Here is a 16170-nt window from a genome sequence, read left to right as displayed (position 1 = left end):
GTCCTAATGATAAAATAGCAGATACGTTACTTCATCTTAATGGACATGACTACACGATAACTACTTCAATCAAAATTCTGGGAGTCACGCTGGACTGCCATCTAACTGTGGTCGAACACACCAATTTAGTGGTTAAAAAAATGCTTTTTCATACTGTGGAAATTACGGACCATAAAAAAATATTTTGACCCAGTATCATTAGACTATTGGTACAGTCATTAATTTTATCCATCTTGGATTACTGTAATATCATCTACTTAGGATCTTCTAAGAAAATCTTAAGGAGATTGAGGATAATCCAAAATACGGCTGTCCAGTTGATCTCTGGTTTAAAAAAGAATGACCATGTCAGTCCGTACTATTGTTTACTGCATTGGTTACCGTTAGAAGCACGAATGTTATTCAAATTTGCATATATCTGTTTTAAGTTGATATCGGGATTGTCTCCAACTTACCTTACTCCTACTTTAAGTTATATAGGCCACTGAGGGAAACTAGAAGATTTCATTTATTTGCCTATCCCAAGGCAAATGGTTGTCGATATAAGACTTTCTTAGACAGGACCTTAGTGTTTCAAGCAGGCAAACTGCAATCTTGGTTGGGTGAATGTATCCATCAAGCCATGTCTTACTGTTCTTTTCGAAAATTAGTCAAGTCTACTCTGTTTGATAAATTCATTACCTAACTTAGGAGTTTTTAAGACTGTAACTTGTATTTTTATTCAGTGATTGTACTTCGCTTACTGCCCAGTTTCTCTTAGTGTAAACCGCCTAGAACTTCTGGTAATGGCAGTATAAAAGAATAAAGTTATTATTATTATTATTATTATCAAGTGGGGCTGCATATCTGGACTCTGGAGAAAGCAAAGTTGCTTACCTGTAACAGGTGTTCTCTGTACACAGCAGGGGAATGCAGCCACACTTGCCTGCCCACCATCCCCTCGTTGTCTCTTTTATGGCTAGGAACAAAACTGATAGGAGGAGAGGAGGGGACTGGAGGAGTAGGGCAATCCTGCACATGCTCAGTAAGCTTAAAAGCTTACTATAGATAGGGGAGAGTACCAACGCGATTGGCTCAGTCAGAGACTTCACCATCAAGTGTGGTTGCATTCCCCTGCTGTTTACGGAGAACATCTGTCACAGGTAAGCAACTTTGCTTTATTAACCCTAACAGTGATGTATGTGACAAGAAATGATCTCATCTCTCTCTCATTTATATATGGAATTAATTATTGGGCTCAGAACCCAGATAAACTGTGTGAGAAAATAAGGATATGGAACACTGTCGCTTCTAAGCTGAGTGGGAGTCCTCCAACTACATTGCTGCCAGTGGGGGTGATGTTTCAATATTGTATTTTTAAATATATAGACAAAAACAAGTCTCCCCTGTTCAGCTGCCTCTGCCCTTCACCCTGTTCTTGGGTGAGAGGACACTTGTTGTTTTTGCCTTTTTGTAGTACTCCCCTTTCCGGGTTTTTGTATTGTTCATTTAAATACAGTGGTGCCTCACACAACGAACTTAATTCGTTCCAGGAGCAAGTTTGTTATGCGAAAAGTTCGTTATGTGAAACGCGTTTTCCCATAACAATACATGTTAAAAAAAATAATTCGTTCTGCAGCATAAAATATGCTAAGATGACATAAAAAAAGATAAATTTGTCAAAATGGTGAAAATGGTGGTCTTGCTGAGGCCAAACTCTTTGACGAGGTCACACTGTTTTACCCCACATTCACTCCTTCTAATTATTTCCCGTTTCATTTCAACAGAAATCACCTTCCTGCTTTTTTTAGAAGCCATGATATATAAAAAATATTGAGTTTATCTTAAAAGGACAACTGTATACAGTGAGAGAGGGCAGTTAAGCGCAGTGACTAACGACTGCCTGCAGTGCCTGCGCGGAAGGATGCAATACATCGGCAGCTCGGGCGACTTCGTTGTGTGAAACGAAGTTCGTTGTGTGAAACGAAGTTCGTTGTGTGAAACGAAGTTCGTTGTGTGAAGTTCGTTGTGTGAAACGAAGTTCGTTGTGTGAATCAAGACATGAAGTTCGTTGTGTGCAGCGTTCGTTGTGCGAGGCGTTCGTTATGCGAGGCACCACTGTATATAGAAACAGGCAGGTTCCCTGGAATCCTGCAGAGCTTGCCTGTCCCTCACTATTGAAAAAGTGATAATGAAACAGCACCCTCCACTGGTAGGACTAGAGTTAAACTAAGCAGCCCAAAAGTTGGAAGTCACCTGACTTCAATCATGCTTGCCACTGTTTTCAGTAGACATTGTATTCATCAGGCATACAATCCTTTCCATTTCTTGAGAGTTGCACTCTTTCTTGAGCTATGAAACAAACTGAAGCTTCAGGAAGATTTTTGCTCATGGGTAGGGCCACACATTCTCTTAAATTTGTTCTATAAGAAGTTCTGAATTCCGAGAGAGCTGTTTTGTCCCAACACTGTTGGGTGATGTCACCTACTTGTGTTCCTGATCAATCCAGTTGTCTGTGGAAAACATCTCTCATAGGTGAGAGAGAATGCTGTACCAGAACTGGGATTGTTGATTGAAAACAATTTAGCCTGTTACTATTTCTGCATTTCAATAAAGAGTCAGAAGCACCTGATTCTGAGAAGACTGAAGTATCCATAAAGAAAATCCCTGATGACTTCTTCTATGATTATGAAGAAATTTGTTCTCGTCCATCTGTAACTGAAGACTCCAAAATCCCAAGCAATCTTCTCCACTTCATGTATCCTTCTTTGAGAATGTGTTATTCTTGGAATTAATTTGCTAAGCAAATATTTCATTGAAAAGGGTTAAAGTGCACAGTCCATACAATTATATATTTCATTCTCTACATTATTTATGTATAGATTTAGGGAATGTGCACATCTGTAAAATTTAAACTTCTCCAGCCAGTTCAATGTAGTTTGATGGCACCTACTGATATTTTTTTGTTTTGTAAATAATTCTAATGTCAGTGAGACTGTAGTGTGAGTAAAGAGATTAGCATCAGGGATAAGTGAAGCTGCACTGACTTATATACAAAATGGTAGGAGTGATCAAATTCCTTTGGTTTGATTGCATTCCAGTTGAAAAAGGGATATATGTTATCTTAAAATCTTGTATACTCCATCATAATTCCATCATAAAAAGTATCACATCCTACAAAGAATCCAATTTGCTTATGCACCAGAATAGTTGCTACAATGCTGTTATACAGTACAAAGAAAGTAAAATCTGTTTTCTTATTTAATTTTATAATTTTTTTGAAAATGAAGCACCTTTACATGCCAAAAATCAAAGGAGATAATGTCAACAAAATAGGAGAATAGAAAACCAAGCATATTTTCAAGTCCTCAAAATTGTTGTGGTAGTGGTGGAAATAATAATATAAGAAATAAAAAAAGGAAAATATGTGGACAGTAACCATAATCAAAATAATAAACTCAGTTAAAAACATTTAACATAACTCCCCAGTCAGCTTCTAATACAATTAAATGGGGCATAGGAACCACAGGTGCCTTGGTACCCTCCCAATTTCCCTTTTCTGTCTCTGGTACAGGGCAGTGATTCTACTGTCTGCATAATAGGCATCACACAAGGCCATTTAGCACAGAGCTTTGAGCATCTGCACATGCTCAAGGCTGTCCACTTCTGTTCCCTCTGAAGCAGGAATTTTGGCCAATCTTGAGAATGCACAGATGCTCAAGGTTTCATACCAGATCAGTGGTGTAGTAAGAGGGGGCGGTCTGCCCCAGGTGCCGTCTTAGAGCGCCATCTTAGTGAACCCCCACCTCCTCTCTACTCCTTCCCACTTCTCCCCCCTCTATGCACACTCCTTCACTTCCCCCCCACCATACCTCTATATCTTCACCGGCGTGAGCAGCAGCTCCAACCTGAAGCTTGCATCAATGTCAGCTCTCCCTCTGATATTATTTCCTGTGCCTAGGAAGTGACGTCAGAAGGAGAGCTGACGCAGGCAGCGAGTTGGTGATGCGGCTCGCACCGGAGAATTAAAAGAGGTACTGGGTAGGGAAGGAGGGTGTACAGCATTAGGGGGCAGGGAAGGAGCAGGGGTGGGTGGGTGAGAGGCACCACCACCGCAGGCATCTCTCACCCTCACTATGCCCCTGCACCAGACTGCTGTGCAATGCTATTTTGCAGATAGCAGAGCTGCTGCTCCGGAGGAACAAGTTAAAAGAATAAACACCTTGTGGCAGTGGCAGAAAGGAGAGAAAATGAAAAAGGAGTGGGGAAGGGATACAGAGTCAAATCGCTGTGAGGATAATCAATTTATTAAATCATCATATATTCATATCATATATATATATCATGTACATAAAATATGGCAGGCATAAAAATATAAATGTATAAACTGGACCCCAACATATTCCACGTTTCAGCTAGGGTAGCCTTCCTCAGGGATGTACAAAATAGAAGCCCAGTAGATGGCGCCAGATTACTACTAATCAAAAAGGACTGCTCTCTAAATCTGCTATCTGACACGGAGCTAAAAACAACGTTGTGCCGATGCTGAACAGAACACTGTAAAATACAAAGTATCGCTGCTGAAAAAGAAAGGAGAGAAATGCAGAAGAGGGAATAATAGAAAAAAAAAACATGCTGCAGACTGGGCAAAATATGCCTGCCTCAGGAATACAAACCCTGAATTCATACAGCCAGGGAAAATGTATCACTCAGCAACTTAAAACTCCAAAAGGCTTAAGCTTTTGTGTCCACTGCATGTGATGAGCACAATGGGAGAAATCTAAGATGTTTCCTGCAGAACTTTATCTTACTTGATTCAATGCCCTCAATCTTTAGTACTACCCTCCTCCAATTTTAACCATTCTATCATTGTGATATAATTTGTACCCTGGTATTAACGTGTCCCATTGGTTATTCTTCTTTTATCAGGTCTGTCCAATGTTTCCTCATTCAATTCCATATATTCTAACACTCCCATTTTTTTTTTTTTTGTTTTCTACCATTTGTATACAGATATTCAAAGTACATTTTTGTTTGTATTTGCAACCTTTGTATTTGCAACCTGTTGAGAAGGGATAATGTAGAATCTTTCAGCTGTTTCCCTTTTACTTTATGAGCTTTGGGAGCAATGCGGGCCATTGAGCGCAGCTCCCTGTGCTAAAACTGCTAGGGTGGTTTAGTAGAAGAGGGGGTAAGTAAAGAAGCAACAAATAAAACATATGGCCAAATAACATAACACATAAACATGCTAAATATGAACCAAAATGAATCGTACATCAAAATAGATAGACTGATGTCATAAAGCAATGACAAATTAAGCAGGCATAATTAAATGGAACAAAATAAAACCTATTGCAATTAGTGAGGATGATACATCTATGCTTGAATACCCACCTTTTGACAGTTCTCTACATACTGTGTATTCAAGCATAGATATATGTAGAACAGGGAGTATTTTTGAGAATTCTACCCTAGAGGTTCTGATTTTAGCTTTCTTTCTAAAAGCCTACAAGAAATTGGGATTTCAGAATCTCCCTCCTTTATCTTTTTGTGTCACATGGCATATACTGTATGGGCAATAATTTAATGATTTAATAATATCGTAATGTTTAACAATAAAAATATTCCAAAAACTCAGAGGAAGGAGCAGAGAATTTCATAACATTTGCATATCTCCATTAAGATAGTCACAAATAATTCATTCGTTAATAAATAATTCACTTATCTTTGAAAGCAGTCAGAGACTAATTCAGGCTTCAAACTAAAGTCCAAGGAGACGTTGAAAAGCAAAATGTAGATCCTTAACCATCTGGAAAATGCAAGTGTTCATAAGTCTATGTGCAGCCAAATCCCAACTAGTGCAACGCCAAAGCAAAGTGCAAGTGCAGCAATCATGTGTTCAAAATCTTGTTCAGGAACATCAAGAACAAATTCATCCAGTGTAAAATGTTGAATATAAATGCATTCCATAACAAGTTCAATTCCCTCAACACGAGTCGTGTATTGATAACACTCTTTATCAAGAGGAAGAACTGTGCATGGGAGAAGAAAGCACACAGACACAAGCTATCTATAAACACACATAACGAACCAGAGCATATCATAAACTTAAACTAATCAATACAAAAATAATATGAAATGTTCATAAAATGTATAACAGCATTCATACCGGGTAGGAAGATGAAACTAGCTTAGCCAGGAGCAACAGTCAAAGCCGCCTCCAAAACATCACAAACTCATAAGAGCCACCGCTTTAAATAGTCATATACGTAGATACGTAGAAATCAGCTGAACAAAATTAAGAGCAAACCTAAACCGGCGGCTAAGACTAAAAATAAAGCAAAAGAGAGAGGGAAGGCTCAGTGAAACACCAGCCATTCAATCTCTCTATTGAGACCATGAGAGATCACTATATGCCGTGAAAAAAAATCAAACACTGCTCCTGATTATATCTTGAATTAATTGATATCACTATTTTTGAATAGTGGATTCTCTTGATTTAGTGTATTTTAGTAGCTGTGAATCTATATGATATATTTTTTCTCTCAGGTTTTGCTTGTTTATATACTGTATGGGTCCAATTCTATATATGTCACTAAAAACTTGGCGCTGAATAGTGGGTTCTAAGCATGATTCTATAAAAGTTATCTGCATTGTATTGAATCATGCTTTATGCTGCCTTAAGTGCCACTGTGCATTGCTAAATATTAATTATAAAATCCCACAATATATAAACTTTATTTTTCTTTGGGACCAGTTAGAAGTGGGACCAGTCAAGACATTTCAAAAAATATTCTATATAAAAATACCTCTGTAAAAAAAAATCCTTAAATTTACTTGAAAAGTTTCAAAATCTCCATATAATAAATATTACACAAGGCAACAAAAAAATCTTTTTTGGAGTCATCTGACAACACAGAAAATTTTTCTAAATCAGTTTTTCACGCTGATTTCAGAACTGTTATTAGTTGTTTTTTTTCAGTCACGTAAACTTTTAAAAGTTATGACTAATGTTAGTTTATAGCGTTTTAGCATATAGGGTTTTAAGAATTGCAGCATTAACTTAAAGAAATGTTGCAGTATCTTCAGTCCAAAGTCAAATAAGCACACAGCATAGCATAATTATATTGGACTGTGCCACTTAGCAATCAATATTTCTTCAAAAATGCTTACAGTATGATAGAGAGCAAAGTTCAGTTGTGGATTAGGAATTGGTTATCGGATAGAAAACAGAGGGTAGGGTTAACATACTAATACAGATTCTCCTAGACAATACCCCTCTTCAAAAAGTAACCACAACAAAAATATTGGGAGTAACACTAGATCAGAAACTTACCTATCATGACCAGATTAGTTCAGTGGTTAAAAATTGCTTTTATAAATTACGTCTCATTAGATCCTTATCAAAAGTCTTAAAGTCCGAGGCCCTTAACATACTAATCCATTCATTAATCATTTCAAGGCTTGACTATTGTAACTCTTTATTTCAAGGCATAACTCAAAAAGAAATAAGAAGATTACAGATAATACAAAACACAGCAATAAAAATTATCACTAACTCAAAAAAATATGATCACATTACACCACTTCTACAAGCAGCTCATTGGCTACCAATCACACATAGAATAACCTTTAAAATTTTATTATTAACTTTTAAAATTCAACAAACTCATGCTCCGAATTTTCTACACCGTTTTTTAATACCGTATTTCCATCCAGGGCATTAAGATCAACACAACAACAGCTATTGACTATTCCTTCATTAAAAATAATAGGAACCAGAAGATCTACCTTTTTCTCTGTTATAGCACCCCAGCTTTGGAACAATTTACCAATTTATATTCGTAATGAATCTTCTTTAGAAAAATTTAAGCGTTCCTTAAAAAGATTTTTGTTCAAGGATGCTTTTGAAAACAGACAACATAATTTTACAAATTACAAAACTTCTTAGATTTAAATTAGACTTCTGTATAGATTATAGATTCATCTTTTTCTTTTCTTTATTTTTTTCTCTTCTTTCTTTCTTTCTTTTTTCCTTTTTGTGTTACCAAATGTGCTCCCCGCTAAATGTTTTCTTTCTTTCTTTAAAGATTGTAGTTCATCCCCTTCACCTTCCGTACCAGTTATGTATTAGAATGGATAGAATTTGAATGTAATTGTGTAAAAGAGTTTTGTTCTCCCCCCCCCATTTTTAAAATGTTATACGCTTTGAAGCTTTTGATATTGCATACACAACAAAAATTTAATAAACTTGAAACTTGATTTTTCTCAATGGAGGATAGAAACAGTGGAGTGCCGCAGGGGTCTTTACTGGGACCGGGTGCTATTTAACTTATTTATAAATGATCTGGAAATTGGAACGACGAGTGAGGTGATTAAATTTGCAGATGACACTAAACTGTTCAAAGTTGTTAAAACGCATGCAGATTGTGAAAAATTGCAGGCAGACCTTAGGAAATTGGAAGACTGGGCGTCCAAGTAGCAGATGAAATTTAATGTGGACAAATGCAAAGTGATGTATTTTAGGAAGAATAACCTGAATCACAGTTACCGGATGCTAGGGTCTACCTTGGGGGTTAGCGCCCAAGAAAAGGATCTGGGTATAATTGTACGATGAAACCTTCTTCCCAATGTGTAGCGACAGGCCAAGAAAGTAAACAGGATGCTGGGAATTATTAAAAAAGGGATGGTTAACAAGACTAAGAATGTCATAATGCCCCTGTATCGCTCCATGGTGCGACCTCATTTGGTCTCCTTATCTCAAGAAAGATATAGTGGCGCTAGAAAAGGTTCAAAGAAGAATGACCGAGATGGTAAAGGGGATGGAACTCCTCTCATATGAGGAAAGACTAAAATGGTTAGGGCTTTTCAGCTTGGAAAAGAGATGGCTGAGGGGAGATATGATTGAAGTCTACAAAATCCTGAGTGGAGTAGAATGGGTACAAGTGGATTGATTTTTCACTCTATCAAAAATTACAAAGACTAGGGAACACTCGATGAAGTTACAGGGACATATTCTTAAAAGCAATAGGAAGAATTTTTTTTTCACTCAGAGAATAGTTAAGCTCTGAAATGCATTGCCAGAGGATGTAGTAAGAGCAGATAGCATAGCTGGTTTTAAGAAAGGTTTGGACAATTTCCTGGAGGAAAAGTCCATAGTCTGTTATTGAGAAAGACATGGAGGAAGCCACTGCTTGCTCTGTATCGGTAGCATGGAATATTGCTATTCCTTGGGTTTTGGCCAGGTACTAGTGACCTGGATTGGCCACCGCGAGTACGGGCTACTGGGCTTGATGGACCATTGGTCTGATCCAGTAAAGCTATTCTTATGTTCTTATGAGAATAAAGGTATGATGGATTTTTAGGAAGGGGAGGGAGAAGGATATATGCTAAACCATTGGAGAGGGGGAAGGAGACATATTGGACCATTAGGAAGGGAAGAGAGTATGACCTCAGTACCGGGAAAAATGGTAGAGGCGCTGATAAAGGACTGCATCATTGAGCACCTTGACGGACACGATCTGATGAGGACCATGGCTTCAGCAGAGGAAGATCTTGCTTGACAAACGTAATACAGTTCTTCGAGGGAGTAAAAAGGGTGACCCGGTCGACATTGTATATCTGGATTTTCTGAAGGCTTTCGACAAGGTTAAATGACTACTTCGAAAAATATGAAGCCATGGAATCGAGGGTGAAATACTCACGTGGATTAAAAATTGGCTGGCAGATAGGAAACAGAGAGTGGGAGTAAATGGACAATACTCGGACTGGAAAAGCGTCACCAGTGGACTGCCGCAGGGTTCGGTGCTTGGACCCGTGCTCTTCAACATATTTATAAATGATCTGGAAATTGGTACGATGAGTGAGGTGATTAAATTTGCAGACGTTACGAAGTTATTCAGAGTAGTGAAGATGCGGGAGGACTGCGAACATCTGCAACGTGACATAAACATGCTCAAGAAATGGGCTGTGACATGGCAAATGAGGTTCAACATGAATAAGTGTAAGGTAATGCATGTCAGTAACAAAAATCTTATACACGAATACAAGATGTCTGGGGTGGTACTTGGAGAGACCCCCCCCAGGAAAGAGACTTGGGAGTACTGTTCGACAAATCGATTGGAGAAGGTTATCATGCCGCTGTACTGGGCCATGGTACGCCCTCACCTGGAATACTGCGTCCAGCACTGGTCGCCGTACATGAAGAAAGACATGGTACTACTCGAAAGGGTCCAGAGAAGAGCGACTAAAATGATAAAGGAGCTGGAAGAGTTTCCGTACAGTGAGAGATTAGAGAAACTGGGCCTCTTCTAAACTAAACTAAAGTAAACCTTAGGTTTGTATACTGCGCCATCTCCACAAGCGTAAAGCTCGGCACGGTTTACAGAGTTAGGATAGAAGGGAACTCCAATGAAGGGTTATAGGAAAGGAACAAGAAGAAAGAGAGGGACAAGGGTCCCAGAGAGCAGGAGGTGTTAGATTTTTGAAAAGAGGCAAGTTTTCAGGTGTTTGCAGAAGAATTGGAGGGAGTTTGAATTTCTGAGTGGGGATGTGAGGTTGTTCCAGAGTTCTGTGATTCTAAAGGGGAGGGATGTTCGAAACATTCAAGATACTGAATGGAATAGACTTAGTAGACAAAGACAGGTTGTTCACCCTCTCCAAGGTAGGGAGAACGAGAGGGCACTCTCTAAAGTTAAAAGGAGACAGATTCCGTACAAACGTAAGGAAGTTCTTATTCACCTAGAGAATGGTAGAAAACTGGAACGCTCTTCCGGAGGCTGTTATAGGGGAAAACACCCTCCAGGGATTCAAGACAAAGTTAGACAAGTTCCTTCTGAACCGGAACGTATGCAGGTAGGGCTGGTCTCAGGGCACTGGTCTTTGACCTGGGGGCCACCGCAGGAGCAGACTTCTGGGCACGATGGACCACTGGTCTGACCCAGTAGCGGCAACTTTGTATGTTCTTATGTTCTCTCAACCCCAGCCCCCAGATATACTTTTTTAAATGTATTTTTCCTTAGCATGAGCAACAGATGAATCCAGAGACTAGTGGGTTGTGTCCATCTACCATCAGTTGGAGATGAAGTACTGAATTGAATTCTCTTATTGGATGGCAAGCCTCCTGGTCAATTACATTACATTACATTACATTACATTACAGATTTCTATTCCGCTATTACCTTTCGATTCAAAGAGGATTACAAAAAGAGTTATGGAAGAAGGGTTACAACGTTAGATCACAGAAGGTTTCCAAGAGAGAGAAAAGTAGGATCTGGGGTTAGGGAGGGGATAGTAAGAGGGGGGTTAAGCTTTATCATACTTTGTCTCCGGCAGGCAGGTGGATGTGTTCTTCACAGCTCCTGGTCTCTGGATGTCAGTTCCTGTTCTGGCCTAGTCAAGTTGAGCTAAGGGGTGCCTGGCTAAGCGGTAACAGTGTGGAGGATACACCTGGGTGCTCCCAGCTCCCTTCCCCACCCTCACAGTTAGGATAATTTTTCCTTGCACACTCTGTAAAATAGAAGTAAAAAGGGGGGGGGCTCAATAGCTCCACAAGCTCTCTGGAGCTGCCCTGGATCTCCCTGTATTGAAAGGAGAACAGTTTGAGCCTCAGCTGGGTGTCACTTTTTACTCCCCTGCCAGTTGTAGAAAATTGGTGAGTACCACTTTAAATACTTCATTACTGTCAGGTACTTTCAGCAGTTTAGTGGCGACTTCGCAGTTCTTTGCAGGGGTGGCAGCTGAGGCAGTTATTTGCTGCTTGCACTGTGGGACACGCCGAGCAGTACTGTGAGGATATGCAACTGGTGGCCCTATTTATCCCAGGACAAGCAGGCAGCCTATTCTCACATATGGATGACGTCATCCACGGAGCCCGGATGTGGACAGCCTCGCAAGCAGACTTGCTTGTAGAAACATAGAAGTTTTGAGTCAGCCACACCGCACATGCGCGAATGCCTTCCCGCCCAGCACAGGGCAAGTCTCCTCAGTTCTCAGTTTTCTGCAGAACCGAGAAGTTCGTCTTTGACTCTCTGCGTTTAACTTTGTTACTTCATGCATTCTCTCACCGCGGTTTGTGTTTATTTTCTTCACAAATCGCTGTATTCTTTTCAGTTTAAAAAAAAAAAAAAATCTTATTTTATTGTCCTCCGTTCGACTAGTGGGTCAGGCCGCTTGGCTGCAGCCTGTGGGCTTCGACTTCGCTGCGGCTATTTTTCCTCCTATGTCTTGGCCAGCAACGGGCTTCAAGAAGTGTAGGCAGTGCCAGCGTGCAACTTTCCTCACGGACCCACACTGTTGATGCCTCAAGTGCCTTGGGTTGGACCATCAACCGAAGTTGTGCGAGCGCTGTGCTACTTTTCAACCTTGAGCCCTTAAACGTCATAGGATTTTAGTGGAGAAGCTTTTCAGGACGGACTCTTCAGTCACACCCTCGACTTCGAAAGTGGCCTCGGTTCCACCTTCTACCGAGGGTCTTCCTGCCTCCACGACTCCAACCTCGAGCTTCATCAGACCTTCCTCGTTTGAGACGTCTCTTACCTTGAGTACACCTGCTGTATCTTCCCCTGTATCCTCAGGTCACATAGCTCAGCAGAAAGTTCCAGCGGTGGTCCTCAAGCTTTCTAAGACTTCCAAGTCGAAGCACATTTTCACTGCCACTTTGCAACCTATAGCTGTAGCAGGTGGTCCGTTTTCAGACGCAGATCCATCCTTGCTGACTTCCTTCCAGACCATGTTAGAGCAACAATTTGTTCAGTTCCTAACTAAAATGGGACCAAAGCTGGCTTCTCTAATCCAGGGCATTCTGCAGACTCCCGCGAGGTCGAGCCTCTTCCTATGCTTCGGACTGAAACTTCACACTCTAAGCAAGGAGTAGATTCTTTGCAAGTATCTCAACAGGAATCCTCACACTCCATCCAAGGAGCAGAGTCTTTGGAAGTGCCTTGAGATTACTCCAAGCCTCCTGAGCTTCGATCTACAGCTTCTAGCCCTATCCATTCCCTGGTAGCAACATCTGCTTCCATCGCCGGGGCGAAGTCTCCTCAATCCTCGAGGCCTGCTTCTAAACATCACTCTCATCGTCGATTGAGGCCTTCCTCGAGGCATACCTCCAGGCATAGCTGTTTTTCCAAAGAGTGCCCTTCTTCAACTAAGCCTCAATCTACACCTTCCAGCTCTTCCAGACCACCGACTCCTCGATCAAGTCTCCACTTCCAGACCTCGAGGACTCGGTGGCTTCCATTGCCTCGTCCAAGTCTCCTTATTCTTTTGAAGATTATTTCCCCTCTGAGGCTTCATCTTCGACTCAGGCTACCTCGAGGTCATCGAGTCTGAGGCAAGGCATTGGCGGATCAGCTATCTTTCTCTTCTTTTCTTCGCCAGATGGCTGATGACCTGAAACTTCAATTGGATACTCTAAGGAGTATCTCAAAGTCATGCATATTCCTCAACCTCCTACAGAGTCACTTAAGCTTCCTCTTCACAAGCTTTTGTCTTAGACTTTCTCACAATGCCTGGACTCCTTATGCAATTCCTGCTGTTCCAGGCAAATTGGACTCCAGGTATAGAACTCTCCATTGCAAAGGATTTGAAAATTCACAGTTGTCTCACCAATCCCTGCTTGTGGAGTCCTCCTTAAAACGGTCCCATCCTTCCAGAGTTTATGCTACTGTTCCTCCTGGAAGGGAAGGGAAAACTATGGACAAGTTTGGACGTCGCCTTTACCAAAATGCTATGATTGTTCCGTAGCAATGTGCCGACTGGCTTGTCTTCGCACCATTGACATGGACCCTAATCTTCAAGATCGCTTGGCTAACATTCCTTGTGCAGGCAATGACCTCTTCGATGAATCTATCGAGGCAGCCAACAAAAAATTGTCTGAGCACGAAAAATCTTTTGCTTCCTTTGTCAGACCAAAGCCTAAGCCAGCTCCTGTCAAGCCTTCATGACCTCCTCCAATTTTCCATGGGCGTTATGCTCCAAGGGCGGCTCCTTACAATCGTCTGCCTCCCAAGAAACAGCAGAATCAGAAACAACAAAAATCTCAACCTTCTTCTGCACCTAAGGCTGAGCAGCCTTTTTGACTGTTTAAAACAGAGCATAACCTCCACCGTTATGTCTCTGTCCTCTCTTCCCCCTATAGGAGGTCGTCTCCATCATTTTTATCACTGATGGGAGATAATTACATCTGACCTCTGGGTGCTCTCAATCATCAAGGAAGGATACTCTCTTCATTTCAATCAGGTTCCACCAGAGCTTCCTCCAAGAGAATATCCTTCCAGTCCATTCCAGACCACCCTTCTTCTTCAGGAAGCTCAAGCTCTGCTTCGTCTCCATGCCATCGAGCCAGTTCCTTTTGGAACAGCAAAACAGGGGGTTTTACTCCCGTTACTTCCTTGTTCCGAAAAAGATGGGCAATCTTGATCTCAGGGTTCTCAACAAATTTTTAGTCAAAGAAAAATTTTGCATATTATCCCTGGCGTCCCTTTATCCCCTTCTAGATCAGAATGACTGGTTATGCTCTCTGGATCTCAAGGAGGCTTATACTCATATTCCCATTCATCCAGCCTCCCGTCAATATCTCAGATTTCGGGTGGGGAATCTGCATTACCAATACAGAGTTCTACCCTTTGGCCTGGCTTCATCTCCCAGAGTGTTCACCAAGTGCCTAGTGGTGGTAGCAGAGGCTCTACGGAACCATGGTCTTCAGGTATTTCCCTACCTAGATGACTGACTCATCAAGGAGTCCACAATTCAGGGGGTTATTGTAGTGACCCAACGGACTACGTGGTTCCTACAAAGTTTGGGATTCTAAATCAAATTTCCCAAATCCCAACTTCAGCCCTCTCAGAATCTACAGTTCATTGGAGCTGTTCTGGACACTATCCAACTCAGAGCATTCCTTCCACAACAATGTCTGGAAGTTCTACTTTAACTCTGTCACACAGTGTCTTCCCGCTCTTCAATCTCAGTGAAACACATGATGGTACTTCTAGGTCACATGGCCTCCACAGTCCACGTGATTTCTTTTGCCAGACTTCATCTCAGAATTCCTCAATGGACCCTGACATCGCAGTGGAAGCAAGCTTGCTACCCACTCTTTCGACACATTACAGTCACTCCTTCCTTGATGCAGTCTCTCCGCTGGTGGATGCTCTCTTCCAATCTCTCCAGAGGCTTGCTGTTTCAAACACCCCCCTATCAGAAGGTCCTCACAACAGATTCCTCGACCTACGTTTGGGGGGCGCTCATCTCGATGGCCTCCGTACGCAAGGCCACTGGACCAGTACAGATCGTCAGTGTCACATCAATCTGTTGGAACTCAGAGCAATTTTCAACGCTCTCAAAGCTTTTCAGCATCTTCTTCACGACCAGGTAGTGCTCATTCAGACGGATAACCAAGTCGCCATGTACTATGTCAACAAACGGGGGGATGGGATCTCTCTCCCTTTGTCAAGAAGCTCTGAAGGTTTGGGACTGGGCAATCCACCACAACACCTTCCTCAAAGCTGTCTACATCTAAGTGTGAACAATTGCATGACAGACAATTTGAGTTGTCTTCTGCAACCTTACAAATGGACACTCCATTCCTCGCCTCTTCATCACATTTTTTCACAGTGGGGAACCCCTCAGATCTCTTTGCAGCTTCCCACAACCACAAACTGCCCCAGTTCTGTTCCAGGATATATTCCCCTCATCGCCTCAAAGCAGATGCTTTCTTACTGGAATGGACAAATCTCTTCCTGTATGCATTCCCTCCATTCCCTGTCATTCTCAAGACTTGTCAAGTTGAAGAACGATCATGCCACCATGATTCTGATAGCTCCACAGTGGCTGAGACAACCTTGGTACTTCCTTCTACTTCAGCTCAGCAGCAGGGAGCCATACCTTCTACCAGTATTTCCATCTCTGCTTACACAGAGTCAGGGATCTCTGCTTCATCCCAATCTGCAGTCCCTACACCTGACAGCTTGGTACCTCTCAACATAACTTCTCTTCAGTTTTCTCAACCTGTAAGAGGCAATTTAGAGGCTTCTAGAAAGCCTGCCACTAGACAATTCTGCCACAAAAAATGGACTAGATTTTCTATATGGTACATCTCTCAGGATAAGGAGCCTCAGGATTCCTTCTTATCTTCTGTTCTAGATTATCTTTTGCACTTATCCACCTCTGGCCTCAAGTCTACATTGATTT

General features: G+C 41.4%; 1 protein-coding gene across 2 annotated transcripts in view; it reads left to right on the top strand.

The window, feature by feature from the left end:
• The window catches only part of CFAP44 (cilia and flagella associated protein 44), a 553092-nt gene that overhangs the window by 44932 nt on the left and 491990 nt on the right, over nucleotides 1-16170 (top strand). For both annotated transcript variants that reach the window (XM_033943382.1, XM_033943381.1), the window contains exon 3: nucleotides 2596-2737. In XM_033943382.1, coding sequence (XP_033799273.1) covers nucleotides 2596-2737 — 142 coding nt within the window. The remainder of the gene's footprint in view (nucleotides 1-2595; nucleotides 2738-16170) is intronic.

Source organism: Geotrypetes seraphini, chromosome 4 (genome assembly GCF_902459505.1).
Source record: "Geotrypetes seraphini chromosome 4, aGeoSer1.1, whole genome shotgun sequence".
In the NCBI taxonomy this organism is placed as follows: domain Eukaryota; kingdom Metazoa; phylum Chordata; class Amphibia; order Gymnophiona; family Dermophiidae; genus Geotrypetes; species Geotrypetes seraphini.
Note: the sequence above shows the minus strand (reverse complement) of the source record. Positions and strands in the feature narration are given on the sequence as shown.